General features: G+C 41.3%; 2 protein-coding genes across 4 annotated transcripts in view; one reads left to right on the forward strand and one right to left on the reverse strand.

Moving 5' to 3' along the window:
- CPNE3 (copine 3) overlaps positions 1 to 1,393 on the reverse strand; it is a 68,055-nt gene extending 66,662 nt beyond the window's left edge. For 2 of the 3 annotated variants that reach the window (XM_077810051.1, XM_077810050.1), the window contains exon 1: positions 1,308 to 1,393. The gene's annotated coding sequence lies outside the window, so the exon portion shown is untranslated. The remainder of the gene's footprint in view (positions 1 to 1,307) is intronic. The other variant, XM_077810053.1, reaches the window with a different exon arrangement.
- Positions 1,394 to 1,660: 267 nt separating this feature from the next.
- RMDN1 (regulator of microtubule dynamics 1) overlaps positions 1,661 to 17,227 on the forward strand; it is a 31,621-nt gene continuing 16,054 nt past the window's right edge. The window contains 7 exon segments of the mRNA XM_077810055.1: positions 1,661 to 1,750; positions 1,752 to 1,774; positions 1,776 to 1,938; positions 4,001 to 4,118; positions 9,915 to 10,002; positions 14,623 to 14,782; positions 16,330 to 16,419. Coding sequence (XP_077666181.1) covers positions 1,661 to 1,750; positions 1,752 to 1,774; positions 1,776 to 1,938; positions 4,001 to 4,118; positions 9,915 to 10,002; positions 14,623 to 14,782; positions 16,330 to 16,419 — 732 coding nt within the window.

Here is a 17,227-nt window from a genome sequence, read left to right on the forward strand (position 1 = left end):
ACAGCACCAAGATATGGAGTTGGTCTAAAAACAAACTGAGATTTCCCTCTCCCCCCGCATCAAAAAGGGATACAGTTTTTCATGGAAGTTATCACAAGGTATTTTGTCCTTCTTCAACCAGCTCTACGGGAACAGTTTTGGAAAAACACATTAGAGGAATAGTATTACATTTCTACATATATAGGCTAATACTTACAATTTAAGTAAATGAAAACAGTTTTAAGCAACTACCCAAGGAACAAGCATAATGCTAGTTGCCTCTTTAAGGTTCACACAAGTTAGTCCCACACAGCTTCACGTTGTAGGTATGTCCTTTAAAAAAGGAAGCTGGTCAAAAACCTTAGTTTATATTTTACAATACAAGCTGGTACACTAATCCAGTTGTTTTCAACCTGTGATCCACAGACCCCACAGGGTCCGCAGACTATGTCTAACAAGTCCACGAAAGGCTGCTGTTACCATAGAACGGTGGTTTTCAACCTGGGGTCCGCAGACTGTCTAAGATTTCCAAAGGGGTCCACACCTCCATTTGAAATTTTTTTGGGGCCCACAAATGACAACAGGTTAAAACACACTACGCTAGTCTGTATTATTCTTGTAACCACTACCTCACGTTCCAGTTAAAACACACAACAGAGCCATCGCTCCTAGGCTTTACTTTTGGTTCTGCAACTCACTTATGGTAAGTCATGTCATGACTTTGTGCTAATCACTTAACGTCTGTGCCTCAGTTTCCCTAACTGTGAAATAACAATAGCATTTACGTACCCGGGATGTGAAAAGACTTAATAAAGCAACTTCTGGAAAATATTTAAGCTGCAGTAGCAGCCACCCTGTGCACTTTATCCGCAGGCAGGCAGCCCCTCCTCTGCAGGAGGTACAGCCTGCAAAGGCTCGGCCTACGCCGTGGGGGAGTAGGGACCCTCCAGGTAATGTAAACAGGGAGTTAACTCCGTTATTTACACAGGTGGGTCCCGACGCAGCAAAGGGGTTTGCAGCGGGCAGCGCCCTCCCCTCCCCACACCTGCGTCCCCACTCTTCAACTGCCCCGCCCACTTAACTGCCCCCTCCGCTCCCCGCAACCGCCCGCTCTGGCCCCGCCCCAACCGCGCCCCGCCTCAGCCGCCGCCGCCGCCCGCCCAGCGCTCCCCATCCGCCGTGCCCCTGCCCGCGGCCCCCCCCGGGCCGCCTGCCCTCGATCCGCCCCTTTCCCCATCACCAGACCACGGCGGCCCACTGCCCTAGCCTCGCTCACCGCCGCCCAGCCCGGCGAGGCCCCGCGGGCCGCGGGCCACGGCCTCACTCACCGATCAGCGCTGAGGGTCCAAGCCCCGGGACCAAGGAAGGAAGCGGCTAGAACCAGAAAGCGGAGCAATAACACGGGCCCCCCTACGCTCCGCCCCCGAGCCCGCCCGCCTACCGCTCCACCCTCAAACGGGCGCAGCGGAGCATGCGCGAGATACGCTGCGGGGTAGCCATGAAATTCCCGAGCGCGGATGTTCTTTTCGACCAGAGGCGGATGAGGCCACGTGATCACAATCCCCCCCCCCCCCCTGCTACTTCAGAGACCCTACTTGAGCCTCGCCCCCAACGACGCTTCCCTCTAAAGAATGGGGGAAAGAGCAGAGAACCCAGCGGGCGGAACGGAAAGAGCGAGGTCATGTGTCCTACTCGGACACTATCGGGGCTGACCGCATCCTGTCGAAACAGGGAGCTCTGGTCCCGTATGGCCCGGACATTGTTGCCAGCGGACCGTTTCCGGTCGGGCGCTCTCAGAGTTTCCCAGGATGCGGGCGGGTCGGGCCAAGCACGGGGTGGCGCATCATGGCGACAGCAGTTATTATCCTGAGGCCTTTGCGCCGAGGCGCTGCCTGGGCGGGGAAGCGGCTCCTGTCGGAGGCTGGAGGCCTGAGACGCGGCTGGCGGCGGCAGGCGCAGGTGGGTGGGGGGGAGGCGGGAGAGGTGGAGATTGAGCCCGCGTGGGAGACGCACTCTGGGGACCCTTTCCCGCCCCTCTCCGCCGAGACAGTCACAGGCCAGCGCCCCGGCCGGGCCGCTGCCCCAGCCTGTCAGCCCGCCGGAGAGAGACTGTCTTTGCCGGACGGAGATTCTTGCAGGGGCCCGTCTCCCTGCCATTGAAGCCTCCTGTCCACCGCCCCGGTCTTTCCCCTGCAGGAGCCCCGCCACCACCCCTTCCCGGTGTAAACCTGCGGCCCGCGGGGTTGGGCGCACTCGGGCCTCGCACCCTCTCTCATCCCCCTTTCTGGGTGGAGGGGGTCGGGCCGCGCTGCCATTGAGCCCTGTCCAGTCGCTGTTCTAGAATGTGCAGGTCAGGTGAAGACCTATTAGCGACAGGGCTGAAGACAAACGCTAACCTGCCCCAGGTATCCCTTTTCTCAAACACTGCTAACTGTAGCACTGCAGCATATGAGGACGCTTGCTGCCCAGACGTTGCCCTTACTAGCATCAGCCCGAAACACAGCTGTGGAGCTCATGGCTAAAGCAATGCCTGATGTGACCCACTTCTTAGATGCCTTCTGTCCATCCAGACAATCCCAAACAGGTTACACATGGCTTGTTTTTTTCTGAACTGTCCTACGCTTGGTTCCTGATTCACTATGGGTGGGCAGTGAGTGTTTTCTTGATGCCCTTGTTTCCCCTGCCTGAAGCTTCTACTTTTAGTGTCATGGCCGCGGGGGAAAATAATCTGCTTCCCTGTCACTGTTTAAGGTTTCATTTTTTCATGTGTGGCAACTGAATGCTAAATTGATGAGCCATGTAGAGAGGAACGTGAAGAAATAAATAGGGATTATTGGTGCCTACGGATGACATTCTGACTTCTAAAAAAGCTGGGTTTATGGTCTACAAAAGTAATAATGTTTTAGGGGTTGCTTGACTTAGGCCATGTCTACACTGCAAAATTATGTCAACCTAACTTACACTGGCATACAGCTGCCGTAGTAATTACATCACTTGTGTGTGTCTGCGCTTCACTCCTTTTGTTAACAGTGCATGTCCTAACCAGGAACACTTGTATCGATAGTACTGTCAATGGGGGGCATTGTGGTATAGCTCCTGAAAGCCAGTAACAGTTGACATAAGCAACACAGTGTCTACACTGCATTGGTGTAACTACAGCGACCTTGATGCCTGTGGAAGTGAAGTTATTAAGACAGCATAGCAGGGCAGTTACATTAGCGGGAGCGAAATTTAGGTGTAGACACTTTCACGGTTAGGTTGACGTAAGATGCCTTGCGTTGACTTAACTCTAGTGTAGACTAGAGCTTGGATTGATGTATGTTTGTTGTAGCATAAATAGCAAGTCAAGTTCTCACTTAAATTTTTGGTGACTTAAAACACACAAAACCATGACATTCTCAAATACAAGTCTGAGCAGATTGAGAAAAATTAACAAAGAGAGTCTGAATACAATTTGAGCATCAAATCAATTAAGAGATGAAGAGATCCTTCCAAGCCAATTCTATTTGTGGGTTTCAGGCAAAAGTATTAGGCTACCTGCAAAGTTTCCAATTACACTTGAAGCAGGAGGAAAATAACTCATAATTTGACTCAGCCTTTATCTTACGAAATTAAAACATGACACTTTTTGACTTTTTTCAAAGTTGTTGACTCATCAGAGCATATTCTAAATTCAGTTTTTACCAAACAACTTGTATATTCTTGCTTCTTGTTTTGTCTTGTATTCTTCGCACAATTAAACATAGTCAGTTACTTTTGTTTTTTAATTCTTTCTTCATGTTAATAATACTAAGTTCGTGTTCCAAAGTGTTATAATGAATCAATTCCCAAAGCCCAGTTTCCTGTTTGCACAGTAAAAACCGAAATCTTGAAGTTGAAACCTTAGAACTGTTCCCATTATTGTTATTCTGTAACTTCTGAGAGCCTCTTGTGCACATAAGGTTGGAATGTAACGGCTGCTCCAGAGAGTTGCAGAGCAGCTTTGTCAAAAATTATAAACTTGCTTTATTTTTCTTTTCAGGTGTCTGGAAAATTAACTCTTTTCAGAAGAGGGCTTGCACTCTCAACAGTGTCTTATTTGAGTTATGAAGCTTACAACTCTATTTCTCACTTTGCCGTGGTTCATGCTAGCGTCAAAGGTAAAGCTCTATGAATTCAAATGTCCTGAGGTCATTCAGATGCAGACTTGGCACTTCTTTACAGTACCAAAACTTTGAGAAGCATTTTATGTAAGGCTTTCCAATATCTCCACTGTAGGCTATTTTTATACAATCTGTTCAGCTGTAGGCTACCTTTGAACTCAATCAATAGTGAAGTTCTGGTTTAGCATGGCTCACGTCTCAGAAATATCACTAGGAGCATAGCCAAAACTTTGCTGTGTGGATAAGATAAGCTTGTGACACAGATGCTGTTCCTTTGAAGTCTTTGTTGGGAGATAAGATTGAATTTGGGATTCAGAATATAGCTATTAATCCTTGATTCAGCTGCAGAATAAGAATTTTAGTTTTTATTGGTACTAGTGGAAATCCACATCCTAGCTTATGTCAGCAGCATTGGGCTCATGATTTTAGCTAGAAATGGAGCAAAATGTCTTGGTCTGAAATGTAAGTGCTGGAATCTTTGGAAATATAGTAAAACCTTAAAGATTCAGTCTAAAGCCTCGTTTTAAGTAGTCTTTACACATGTTATTCTGATAAAAATTAAATCAGTACAATGCTAGCTCTCTAAATGCTTCACAGGCTGCTGAATTTCTTGGATATTTTATACATCTTTTTTTTTCAAATAAGCTCCAAATGAGGATTCTTGCAGAAGAAATAAACATTGTGCTCACTGCAGTAGAAACAATGATTCTCCATCTTCATACTCCTTTGTCTTCTCCCAGGTATTGAGGTGAGAGTTTTGCCTAAGTGCTGCGTCCTTTAGTGTAGTGTTTCTCAACCTTTTTGATACCAAGGATCGGCTTGCTGCCTTCCTAAACTGTGTCAGGGAGATCTCAGGGACTGGCATTGGTCCATGGACTGGTTGTTGCTTCAGTAGATTCCACTCTTCAGAGCTTCATCTTCCACAAGGTTTTAGGAATAACTAGAAATATTGGGCATATATTTATTTTTGCCTCCATTTAAACTATATTTATGTTAGGCTTCACTCTTTTAATAATTACAGAGTACTGGATTGAAAAAACTGGCTGGTAATTTTTAAAGACTATTATAGCTCTGAGCACATTATAAAAGAACCTACTGACAACCTTCTGTACACAATTACAGCAAAGCAGGAAAAATCAAGTGATCAGAGCTCTTAGGGCAAGTTAGCAGACACCAAGCCAGATGAGAATTGCTCAAAATTCATGAAGGAATAGAAGATGGTATTTAACAGAGGGAAGAAAAACTTTTTAGAAAAGATTTGACTTGACAGCATCGCTTTTGAAATTCCAATCAACATATTAAATCCGGTAAGCATGTACTGACAGCTGTGGAGATGAAGAGAGAGTTTCCAGCAAACCTAAAATAATTAGTCATTTACTTCAGTAGTACTGAACTGAGTGGTAAATATTGAAAACAATGGAATTTGAGAGAAAAATGTCATCACTGTCAGAGGGCCTAATGGAAACCTGAAGCTTGTGGAGAAACAACTAGAAACCATGGAAAACGTATCTATTTTTAAACTTGTATGCTTAAGATTGCTTTTGGCTTTGAGGCCCTCTTCATTATTACATTTATACCTAAAATACTGGACTTCGATATTCTTTATATGTGGTGAAAATGTCATTGAATTCTGAAGAGAAGTGGCAAGAAAGCAACAGCTAAAGGAACAACAGTAGCTGTATTAAGGGGCCCATGTTACTAGAAGAGGAATCAGAAGGCTGTCTGGCTGAAACAAGCCATTTCTTATCAAAGACATCAAAACATTTCCATTAGGTTTTACCCCAGGGCTACCCAAGGACACTTAAATAAATATTGTCAAAAATAAACTTTTGCCCAAGAAAGGTACAATCTGCAGTACTTTATTAGGTCATAGTCTAGCCCTTCTGTAAGGGTAAGGCAAGTTCTGAAATACTGAGAGCATCTCAGTACTTTGAAATAGGTAAAGACCATAGTTAACTCAGTCATAATTCCTAACTGCAGTTTTAGTTTAACAAGTCTGTGCTGCATCTGATTCATATTTTATAGAAATATTCTTGTTCTGTAAACCTGTGAACGTCTAACAGTCAAAATTAAGGAGCCAGAATGTTGTATTTGTATCGCGACTAGCCATTTTATTCTCCATATCTCTACAAATTAGGCACAGTAAGTTGTCTTGAAGGTTAATATGCAATAAGAGAAATAAACTGGAAAATATTATTTAATAGCAAAAAAAAAAGCAATTACAAGCAATCAGTGTATTGTAAAATCCACATAACAGCAAATAGCGTTGTAAGGCCTATCTCCTTTGATTTTCTGTTTTAGAAACTAATACATGATTGAAAAACAAACAAGCGTACATTTTTCATACCAAGCAAGTATTTCTATGTTACTTAAATGTATTTTTATTTTATTAAATATTTTCTGTAAAATATTTTATTACTACTGTAGAATCCGACTTCTCCCATCAGAGGGGAAACTAATTTAACTCAAATTATTCACAGAAATGTGCTGATATTCCTATAAAAACTCTTGAACAAAAGTCAGTAATCATTTGCTATGTTAACTTATTCCTTCCTTTATTAATAAAAAGTACAAACAATATTTACCAATGGTCAAGGAAGAAACAAAAGAAATGTTATTTTTAAGCATCTAATGGGGCAGTGCTAACAATGGAAGAATGAAAATAAGCCCTGAAGTTTTTGACAGTGTCTCCTTAAATGAATACTTGTTGCCAGTGAAAGATGTTGGAGAGGATGCTTATCATACAATTTAGTTCATAGCTAGGTCTGAGGTTTGACAGAGTAGACTCTTGACAGCCTTTCTCTCACAGAACAAAAAAATTTGAAAAATTTTATAAGTGAATATTCAAAACTCTTCAAAGAGATGAACACCAGTGGATCAAATAATAGAATATTCACATAAAAATTGAAAATAAGGAAATGGACATTTAAGTACTAGACAAGAACATAGGTAATTAGCCTTTGAAAAGCCAAAACAATTAATTTCATAAAGCACATGTATGAATGGAGGTAAAAACAGAAAAGTGCCTTAGTGACTATATTAAGAGCAGCACTCAAGCTGTAAATACAAACTATGGGATAAATCTGGGAAATTAATAATGGATCCAGATTAAGATACTTCATTATTTTATCAGTTGCTATGGCCATCTGAATACCAGGTACCTATAACAGAAATAAAAGCATGTAGCTAAGAAACCTACTTACACTTTACATAGACAAATTGGAGCTGGGGTGGGAGTGGGGGAAACGAAGTCTCCAAAGCTATATAACATCTTCACTTGAGGAAAGCACCTGGAGTGGGTGGTTTTGCACCAAAATATTGTGCATTCTAGACCCAGATGACCCTTTACTTATGAAAGTATTCAGCTACAAAATTGAAAAAGAAAAATCTCCACAGTTTAATTTAGGTACAGGCTAACTGTCTTTCAAACCAAATCAAGATTCAGTGAAGGCTTGACTCTTGTAGATCACACGTCTCTTGTTAAAACAGGATTATAAAACTTTCATAGACACTGCAGTTTTAAGGATTGAAAAAGTAATTGTGGCTAATCCTGTAAAACACAATGGTTAATTTTGAGTATTTTCATCAACTTCAATAGAGTATTCATATCTTAAAGTTATACATCTATGCAAATGTTTTTGGTAGAATCAAAGGCCCTAAATTTGTATATTTGGATCAGAAGAGGCTTAGTCACATGGAAGACTTTAGTAGAATAAAAAGCATAATTGAAGAATTAAGAAGAAGAGAGCTAGGCAGTCTAGATACTGGGATGGCCTTTGACCAGGATGAAGTTTCCTTCTAGCAACAATTTAAAAACCCAACAATGGTTGGATGTGGTCATTCTTTTAAAAAAATGATTAAATCAAAATATAACAAACCTATGGCAAAAATAGAATTATCAGATGGAACAACTTGTTTTTAATTAGGAAGAGGAACCTAGGCAAGCTACTCACATTCTTTCATGTCTTTTATTTATGATCATGGTAAAAACCTGCACCATATTTGTATATCAATTTGTGGAACACAACTATGTTTTATTCGCATAATTATTCTGTGATGTGAATGAGTCTTATCCCACCATTTCCATTATCAGAAATTTAAACTTTGGAAGGTTATGATACAGAATTAATATGGGGAAAAAGAAAAATGTTAAACTTATTATTTGGGATAGCAACACCATTGAAGACAAAACACAAATTGAAATTGTCACCTTTTAAGATATTTAGTAAATATTAAACTCCTTAATATTATTAATTGAATTAAACAACTCTGGTGGCCAAAATATGGAAAGAATCCTGGAGAATGGTACAGCTCCTAACTTTCCAGGCTGAAAATGTGGAAGTATATTCATTTTTAACATATTTATCTTTTTTACTTAAATCGAACCTGTGACACTTTTTGTTCCTGTTTCAAAAACACTAACGTCATGTATTTGCTTTGTGCGGGATGATAAATAATAAGAATAACCAGACAAAGACCTATATCTTCATATATAAGAGCTAGGTATTTATTATGATATAGAGTGGGGGACTTGCCGTTACTGGGAATGCAGGCTGTGCTAAACCTATTTAGGAACCTACAAAGTAAACCTGGAAGAGCTCTGTGGGGGGGGGAAATGTGGTATTAAAACCAAAAATTTATGACACTCTAGTTTTAAAAAACAGGTGCTTGTGCAACTGCTAAGGGCTTAATTCAGCAAAACTTCGATAAAGTGGCAAGCTGCGCTGAAAAGCCCAGTTTGGGTTCATTTAATAACATTTTCTCCAGTTTCAGTGTCTGGCCTCATGCATGTTACAGTGGTACTTTGATTAACTGAACTGTGGAGCCCTTATCTCTGATTGCCAGAACCTACAATATTTTAAAAAGCATTATATCACTGACGTATCTTAATACTTTTGAATTATTTATATGTGCTGCTGGTTTTATACAAAACAATGATTTAAGACTGAAAACATAAGTCACCCTGCAACAAATTATGAAGATAATACATTGAAGGATCAGTCCAATACTAAGTGACCCTTACTGCATTCATCCACTTTGTCTTGCTGTATTTCAGTCCCTGGCGTCCCACACGCTCCATGTCCCAATCACTTAGGATATGTCTACACTGTGACTGGACATCCTTGGCTAGCCTGGGTCAACTGATTCGGGCTTGTGAGGCTTGGACTAACAGGCTGTTTAATTGCAGTGTAGATGTTTGGGTTCCAGAGCTCAAGCTCCAGCCTGAGCCAAATGTCTACACTTCAATTAAGCTGACCCTTGGCCTGAGCCCTGTGAGCCCAAGTCAGCTGACGGAGGCCAGCCATGGGTTTTTAATTGCACTGTAGACAAGTCCTTATTCATCACCGGAAATTAAACCAAACACGTTCTGTTCTGCCATTGTGAGGTCATCAGACTAACATTCTAAGATCTGTTACACTTCTAACACTGTCTGTTGCTAAGGGCTGTTTTATAGTTTCATAGAGTAATATTTTTTTAATGTTGTTTCTGTTCCCAGAAGCTGTTCATTGAAAATAAACAAAGCTGGTACAATTCTGTATCCCATGGCTGCTAAAAGTTAGTATATAGGTAGCCAATTTGAAATTGGAAACACTTGATATTTTTTAGGAAATAGTTGTTTGACCCCGTCTTTAGTGCTGATTTTTTTTGTACTGATTTTTTGTGTTTCATGGTACTTTGGCGAACAGCAAGTTGTATTGTTGTACTTTGAAATATATTGTTGCTTATCTGGTAGGCTATCGTATTCATTAATCTTTTTGTCTTCTCTTTCTACCATCCCTACCCCTTTTGAAGTTGAGGAAATCATAGAGCAAGCAGACTACCTGTATGGGAGTGGAGAAACTGAAAAGCTCTATCAATTGCTGACCCAGCACAAAAGCAGGTATTTAACGGTATTGAATATCCCCACATTATTGTGACTTAAAATTTATGAAGTGCTCCTTTATCAGTTTATGTTAACTAATACAGTAAGTATGATAGCACTGAGCACCCAGCTTGCACCTTTTTGCAGTGAGAGAGAAAATCTCCTGAATTTTCTTCCCTTTCAATGTAGAAGGAAGGACCTGATTCATAGTCGGGCTCAGTTTGGGCAGCAGAGGGTTAGCACTCGGCTGGCTTTTTCCATTAGTACAGGGTCCCTGAGAATAATGTTCTTATAAGGAAGTTGGTGGACGACACTCTGCTTTCCCTAGTATATGTTAGAAGGTTAAATACAGACCCTAATGTGCAAGTATCCTAGTAGAGATGTGGGACAGAGAGCAGTAGTACTGCTTCATCCTAATCCCCCTAGCAACTGAATGGTGTCTCTGTGGGCTTGGAGGGGGTGAGGGGAGAGAGGTCACTGTGTTACAGAGCTGACAGTGTGTTTGCTACTGTACAAAACACACAGACAGGGTTTGAATAACCTGCTGGCCATAGACAAATAGAAATTTTGCCAGCATGAGTGGACTGAGTCAGTTCTGGGAGGTTCTGACTCCTTTGCTGGAGGGGAGGGAGGGAGAAAGAAAGAAGAGAACAGAGTGGTGAGTGGTTCAAGCATCCCAGCTCCTGTAACAGAAGTACAGGGAACAGAGCAGCCTTTGAACCTTTTGCTCTTTTTCAATAAGAGAAGAAAGTGATAGAAAGCAGAGTGGTAGGACCATCTGTTCTTTTGTGCAAGGGTGGGGGAGAAGCAGAGAGGCTGGGACCTGAGAGGAGGTGGACCAAAGTGGCCCACAGGGAGAAAGGAGCCATGCAAAGAAAAGAGGTGGGTGGGAGGGGGAAGATTTCGCTAATGGGTAAGAGAGGAACACTTAGAATTCACTAATGGAATCAAGAGGAGTGGGAGAAGACAACCAGTATTTATGTATTATTAAATCAGGGAAAGAGCCCAAGCTTCATGTATTGAGGCAAAAATTCTCCCAACTCTGTAGGAGCATTCCTGCTCTTTTTCAGGTTTCAGAGTAACAGCCGTGTTAGTCTGTATTCGCAAAAAGAAAAGGAGTACTTGTGGCACCTTAGAGACTAACCAATTTATTTGAGCATGAGCTTTCGCGAGCTACAGCTCACTTCATCGGATGCATACCGTGGAAACTGCAGAAGACTTTATATATACACAGAGAATATTGTGTATATATAAAGTCTGCTGCAGTTTCCACGGTATGCATCCGATGAAGTGAGCTGTAGCTCGCGAAAGCTCATGCTCAAATAAATTGGTTAGTCTCTAAGGTGCCACAAGTACTCCTTTTCTTTTTGCTCTTTTTCACTGTACTGCTCATCAGCTCTTTTCTTCTTTCTTTTATTTCGCTTCTGCCAAGGAAGGGGTTCTTGACCACAGAGAGTATTGCTCCTGCCCATATGTCTTAGTTGGACAAAAAGAAAAGGACATTGTGCAGGCTGGGACAGGGCTGTTTAAAGGAAAAAGCAGAGAACCCTCTGAGGTTTTTCTTCAGAATGCCCTCCTTCAGGGGAAGGGGTGGCTGGCCAGCCATCTCTTTCTTGTGGATTAGATGTACCCCAGGGGCTTTATGGAGGAACCTTGGGAGCTGGGCTGGGTTGTTTCCACCCCATCAGAAAGGGGAAAGGAGTGGTCACAGAGAAACACCAAGTCATAAGGAAGCTGAAAATTCTCTTAGGAGGAATGCACAAAAATTATAGGAACAGCTTGGAGATTGAGTCACTTAGTCCTAAGCTAGGTCAGTACCTAGAGCAGAACTATCCAGTAAACAGATTAGTAATGCCATATTTAATACCTTGCCAGAAAAACATTTTGTATTGAGGTTCTAAACTTAACTATCATTTGTTTGACAATGTGTTAGAAACTGCCTGTTTTTTGACACCCAGCATTCCTATTTCTAGATTCGGCTTCTCTACCCACAGTCTCACAATAATCGCTGACTTTTGAAACGTTCATAAATTGTTATTTAATCTTAGAGTTCAAAATAGAAAACTTTAGGCAGCGTATCAAAACAGAGGAATTGTATTTAACTAACAAACTCATTGATACTGTTATCTTTGTAAAATGCAGTGAACACCAATGGCACAATTCAAATCTGGGTATATGCAGTCAAGTGACATAGCACTTTAAATTGAAAGTAACTAATAAAGCCTTTCTAATGTTTGTCATTTTGTTGTGCTAGAGAGGATTTTTCCTATTTAGTTATTGGTAACACCTATAAGGGGAATCATTACTCTCCATACTCAGAGTAGCAGAATCGGTGCCAGAATTCTGTTTTTAGATAGTGATTAAGAAATTTACAAAAATAAAAGGTACACATCTTTTTCTCATTAAAGACATCCCCTATACTTTTACATAGTCCCAATTTGATGTTTCACAGAATATGGCTGGCATTCCAGGAAACTAGGAAGGTTGCATCAGAGTTGGTTGAATAAGCTGAACAGGACATCTATCTTGTTCTTAAATTATTGTATGTTATTCCTTCTCTTATAAATTGTTTCTTATATTTTCAATCTGTGCTGTTTCCCACCTTTTATATTATCACATGCTCCCATTGTATCCAGTGCTCACTGAAGTTAACTAGGAACCCACTATTAAATGAGCAGACTCATTGTGAGGTCACATGCTTAGGAAGAGTCTGTTACTGCCTGCAGTGCTGTTCAATTGTAAGGAAATAATGATAGATTTGGAGAGTAGCTGAATAAGAACAATAATAGGTATGAAAGGTTACCATGTTTATTATAATGTAATATGTCTTCAAAGGTTTCTGATAGGTTCCTTTTGTGTGTTTAAAATATTTCTTCTGGGTATTTATCTACTAGGGTGTCGTCAGGAGGTTGACTTGTAGCAGTTACTAAGATAACTGTTAACTCCTTACATGTATAAAAACTGATCTGTAACATTCGCTCTCACTTTGCTTTTGACCTCTTTGACGTGTGCAAGTATCAACATCAGGAAATAAGTGTGAAGTGACCAGTTGTCACTGGGGTTGAAACAGGTTTTTTTCCCATATAATTTTCTAATTTCTTAAAAATGGTCATATTATGTATTGGGGTGGGGGGACTTCAGACCTTTGGAAAACTGGGGCTTCAGAGAAGTCAGGAACATGCACAACAATGAGCACAATTAGAAAGCGAACAAGCATCACATAATCAGTATGCACTATTAGTTGTATAGTATCACCAGTGAACAGGACACTTCACAATAAGTGCACGGTGTCTAACATAATAGAATTCTCTTCAAGCAATTTATAGTCTAAAGTCACAGCCTGTACAATGCAACACAGCAATCCAAAGTAATGGGTGACACTAAGTTTGAATGCTTCCTGGAACAGGTTTTTAAGAATCTTTTTAAAGAAAGGGATGAATGGCATGAAGGAGGTGAGGGGAGTGTTATAAGAATTTGAGGCAGCATGAAAGACAGCACAAAGGCTAGTGGGTAAAGGAGATGGAGAACAGTTTGAGATGAAGTGCACAGTGACAGTAGAGAGTAGAAGGGGATGGATGGGCGGGCGTAAGAGAAGACATAGGCAGAATGGACTTTTGGAAGCTTTTGAAAGCACAGCATCTAATTGCAAAGCTGATACAAAGAACAGGGGAAGCTAGAGTAGATACTCAGGTAGGTGGGGTAACGTGGTCAGAATGGAGGATAATCTTGACAGCTACATTTTGGATGGCCTGAGTTAGGAAAAGGGAAGGCCAGCAAGGAACAGGGTTATGTTAGGTTTTAAAGATAATTGTACAGATTGTATATTTGTTTACTTAAACCGTTAAGTGCATACTACTGTAATTAAAGTGCATATGTTGAATCTGAGTAGTTATAAGAAGGGTACATACTGCTGTTCTGAGGTGAGCAGGTTTTAAAGGTTGTATGTGCAGCTCATGGAGCCATATAAGTACCAGGCCCTTAGAATAAAAATGAAAAAAAAATCCAACTTTAATTTTCATTCTTTGTATTTGTTGTTTTCACTCTTGGTTTTAGTCAGTTTCACTTGTCCAGGGCTGCAGTGTTTTGAGTTCTAACATAGTAGGAGACTGTCTATTTGACACAGTCTTTCCACTGAGAGTTTTTAATGAAACTCTGAAACATTTTTATTTTGAACTTTTGCAAGTGCTTATAGTACAAAACCTATAGCAATATGGTTGATACATAATACTGCATTTGCTGCTGAAACCAACTGAATATTGGAAAATATATAGTTTAGGTCAGAAGTAAATGTTGCTTTCTTTATTTTCCTTCCTGTCTCTTTAGCTTAAAGGTGGTATATGTGAATTTCGCATCAATTTAAAAAAAAAGAAAAGCTGCTTCCTATGGTGCCAATAGGATTATTGCTTCACGGATCAAAAGTGTTGCCAAAGTTTCTTCAGCAAATCTGCTGTGACTGAGATCTCGTATTTGTGACTGAGATCTCAGCCTTTCGTTGCATGTGGTTTAGAATTGCACATAGTACAATATTACCTTAGTGCTAAGCTGAGCAGTGTAGTAAGTGATTGATTTTAGACCTGCACTTGCTTTGTAGACAAGACAAGTTTTAATAATTAATATTTCTGTTATGTTTATAACTAGTGAGGATGCGGAGATACTATGGCGTCTAGCACGGGCCTCACGTGATCTAGCCCAACTCAGTAGCACCTCTGCAGAGGAGAAAAAGCAACTGGTTTATGAAGCTCTTGAATATGCAAAGAAGGCACTGGAGAAAAATGAGTCAAATTTTGCAGTACACAAGGTGAGCCAGTCAAAGTAATTTAATTGAAATGTTGCTATCCACTATCCTGACATCTGTCAGTAGAAACAGGAGTGACTATGGTTTTGCTTGGTTTCAGAGTAACAGCCATGTTAGTCTGTATTCGCAAAAAGAAAAGGAGTCCTTGTGGCACCTTAGAGACTAACCAATTTATTTGAGCATGAGCTTTCGTGAGCTACAGCTCACTTCATCAGATGCATACCGTGGAAACTGCAGCAGACTTTATATATACACAGAGAATATGAAACAATACCTCCTCCCACCCCACTGTCCTGCTGGTAATAGCTTATCTAAAGTGAGCGACAGGTTAGGCCATTTCCAGCACAAATCCAGGTTTTCTCACCCTCCACCCCCCCACACAAATTCACTCTCCTGCTGGTGATAGCCCATCCAAAGTGACAACTCTTTACACAATGTGCATGATAATGAAGTTAGGCCATTTCCTGCACAAATCCAGGTTCTCTCACTCCCTCACCCCCCTCCAAAAACCCACCAGGAAATGGCCTAACTTCATTATCGTGCACATTGTGTAAAGAGTTGTCACTTTGGATGGGCTATCACCAGCAGGAGAGTGAATTTGTGTGGGGGGGTGGAGGGTGAGAAAACCTGGATTTGTGCTGGAAATGGCCTAACCTGTTGCTCACTTTAGATAAGCTATTACCAGCAGGACAGTGGGGTGGGAGGAGGTATTGTTTCATATTCTCTGTGTATATATAAAGTCTGCTGCAGTTTCCACGGTATGCATCTGATGAAGTGAGCTGTAGCTCACGAAAGCTCATGCTCAAATAAATTGGTTAGTCTCTAAGGTGCCACAAGGACTCCTTTTCTTTTTATGGTTTTGCTGTAACCTTTACAGCTATAAGGTTATCTGGCAAACTTGTATGCTGCTTTCTTCAATGCACAATTTGTTAGTTTTTTAGTTGAGACCCAGGAGAATTTGATGACCACTTTCTAAGAGGACCAGCACTTGGATTCTTGCAGATTAAATCAAACTCATATGCAGAAAATGACTGTTGGTTAGCTCTGTCTACAGGACCGCAGAGGCAGATGATTGGTCAGAGGTCTTGATGCCTGAACTATTCCCTCTTTATCAGCCTGGAAAATGCATCACAGATCCATTCTGTTGCCTCTGTGCCACGGTAGTGACTCTGCTACAAGTTCCAAGGGTTCCTGGGTCTGCCCTCCTTTTCTTCTCCTGTTCCTCTTCTCTCCTCAGTAGCCCAGACCCAGATGTTAGGAGAGGAGTAACTAAGTACAATCAGTGTTGCTGCAGTGCAAATTAGTGATAGTGAGGCCCTGGCTCCTCCCATGACTGTGGTCAGCTGTGATGAGGGAATGTTCTTCACACCATTAAAATTATCCATTATAATTACAGTTCTCATAAGCAACCAGTAGTGCTAATTAATCAACACTTTAATAAATTTTTTAAAAATTTGAGTAATATTGTTCTGATCACTTGGTGACAATAATTGTATTTTAATTAGCGCTATTAAATATTCTTTTAATGACCTGTTTTGTTTTGAATTTAGTGGTATGCAATCTGCATCAGTGATGTTGGAGATTATGAAGGAATCAAGACTAAAATTGCAAATGCATATGTTATCAAGGAACACTTCCAGGTATTGTAAATAAGCATTTTCAGTATGATAGTATCAATATATTTCATTTTAGAACAATGGTTTTCACATGCTGGGTAACAGCCCCCAGAAGGGTGGGTCACCAGCTGTTTTCTGGGGTGGACAATTGCAATTCTGTGTCTGATCTTCCAGTCATACCAGTTTTCTCAGCAACCTGCAAACTGATCCTCAGGCACCAGAAGTGTCAGTGTGGGTTAAAAAAAATAGATAAATGAGGGCAAAATTAGCCCAGCAATTGAAACTTAATCAACAACTCTTTTGCCTGCGTCCCCTTAATAACTTTCTCAGTGGCTCATATGCACATGCAATGAGAGGTGATAAAATACAGTCCTGCAGTAAATTGCATCAGAGCCTTGGCACAGAGAATGTTTTCAGTTGGTTAATTAAAGGCTAGTCTTACCTGCTTGTTGCACTTGGGCTAGGAGAGGAGGTAAGGCCATAAGAAGCATCTTTCCATGCCAGCCTGTATGCAGGGAGCAGGCTAAGATCCCTCCTTGTGTTCAGATAGTTGTAAAACCTACACGCCCAAAGTAGTGTAGTCTGCCAGCTATCTGTATCCTGCTCCCTCAAATCAGTTACTGTGTATGCTGCTGTCAGAAGCATGTGCTAGTACGCCACTTCTTTCTAAAAGTTGCAGCAAGGCCCTACTGTGCATCTTCCAGAGGCACCCAGTGATGTCTGTCACGTTCTGGGATGCAATCCAGACCAGTGAGGGGTTGTGTCACAGCCTTTCCTGTAACTCTGGGTGCTTGAGATGCCCTGCTGCTGTGGGTCATGACCTGAGTGCTAG

This window comes from Eretmochelys imbricata, chromosome 2 (assembly GCF_965152235.1).
Source record: "Eretmochelys imbricata isolate rEreImb1 chromosome 2, rEreImb1.hap1, whole genome shotgun sequence".
NCBI lineage: Eukaryota > Metazoa > Chordata > Testudines > Cheloniidae > Eretmochelys > Eretmochelys imbricata.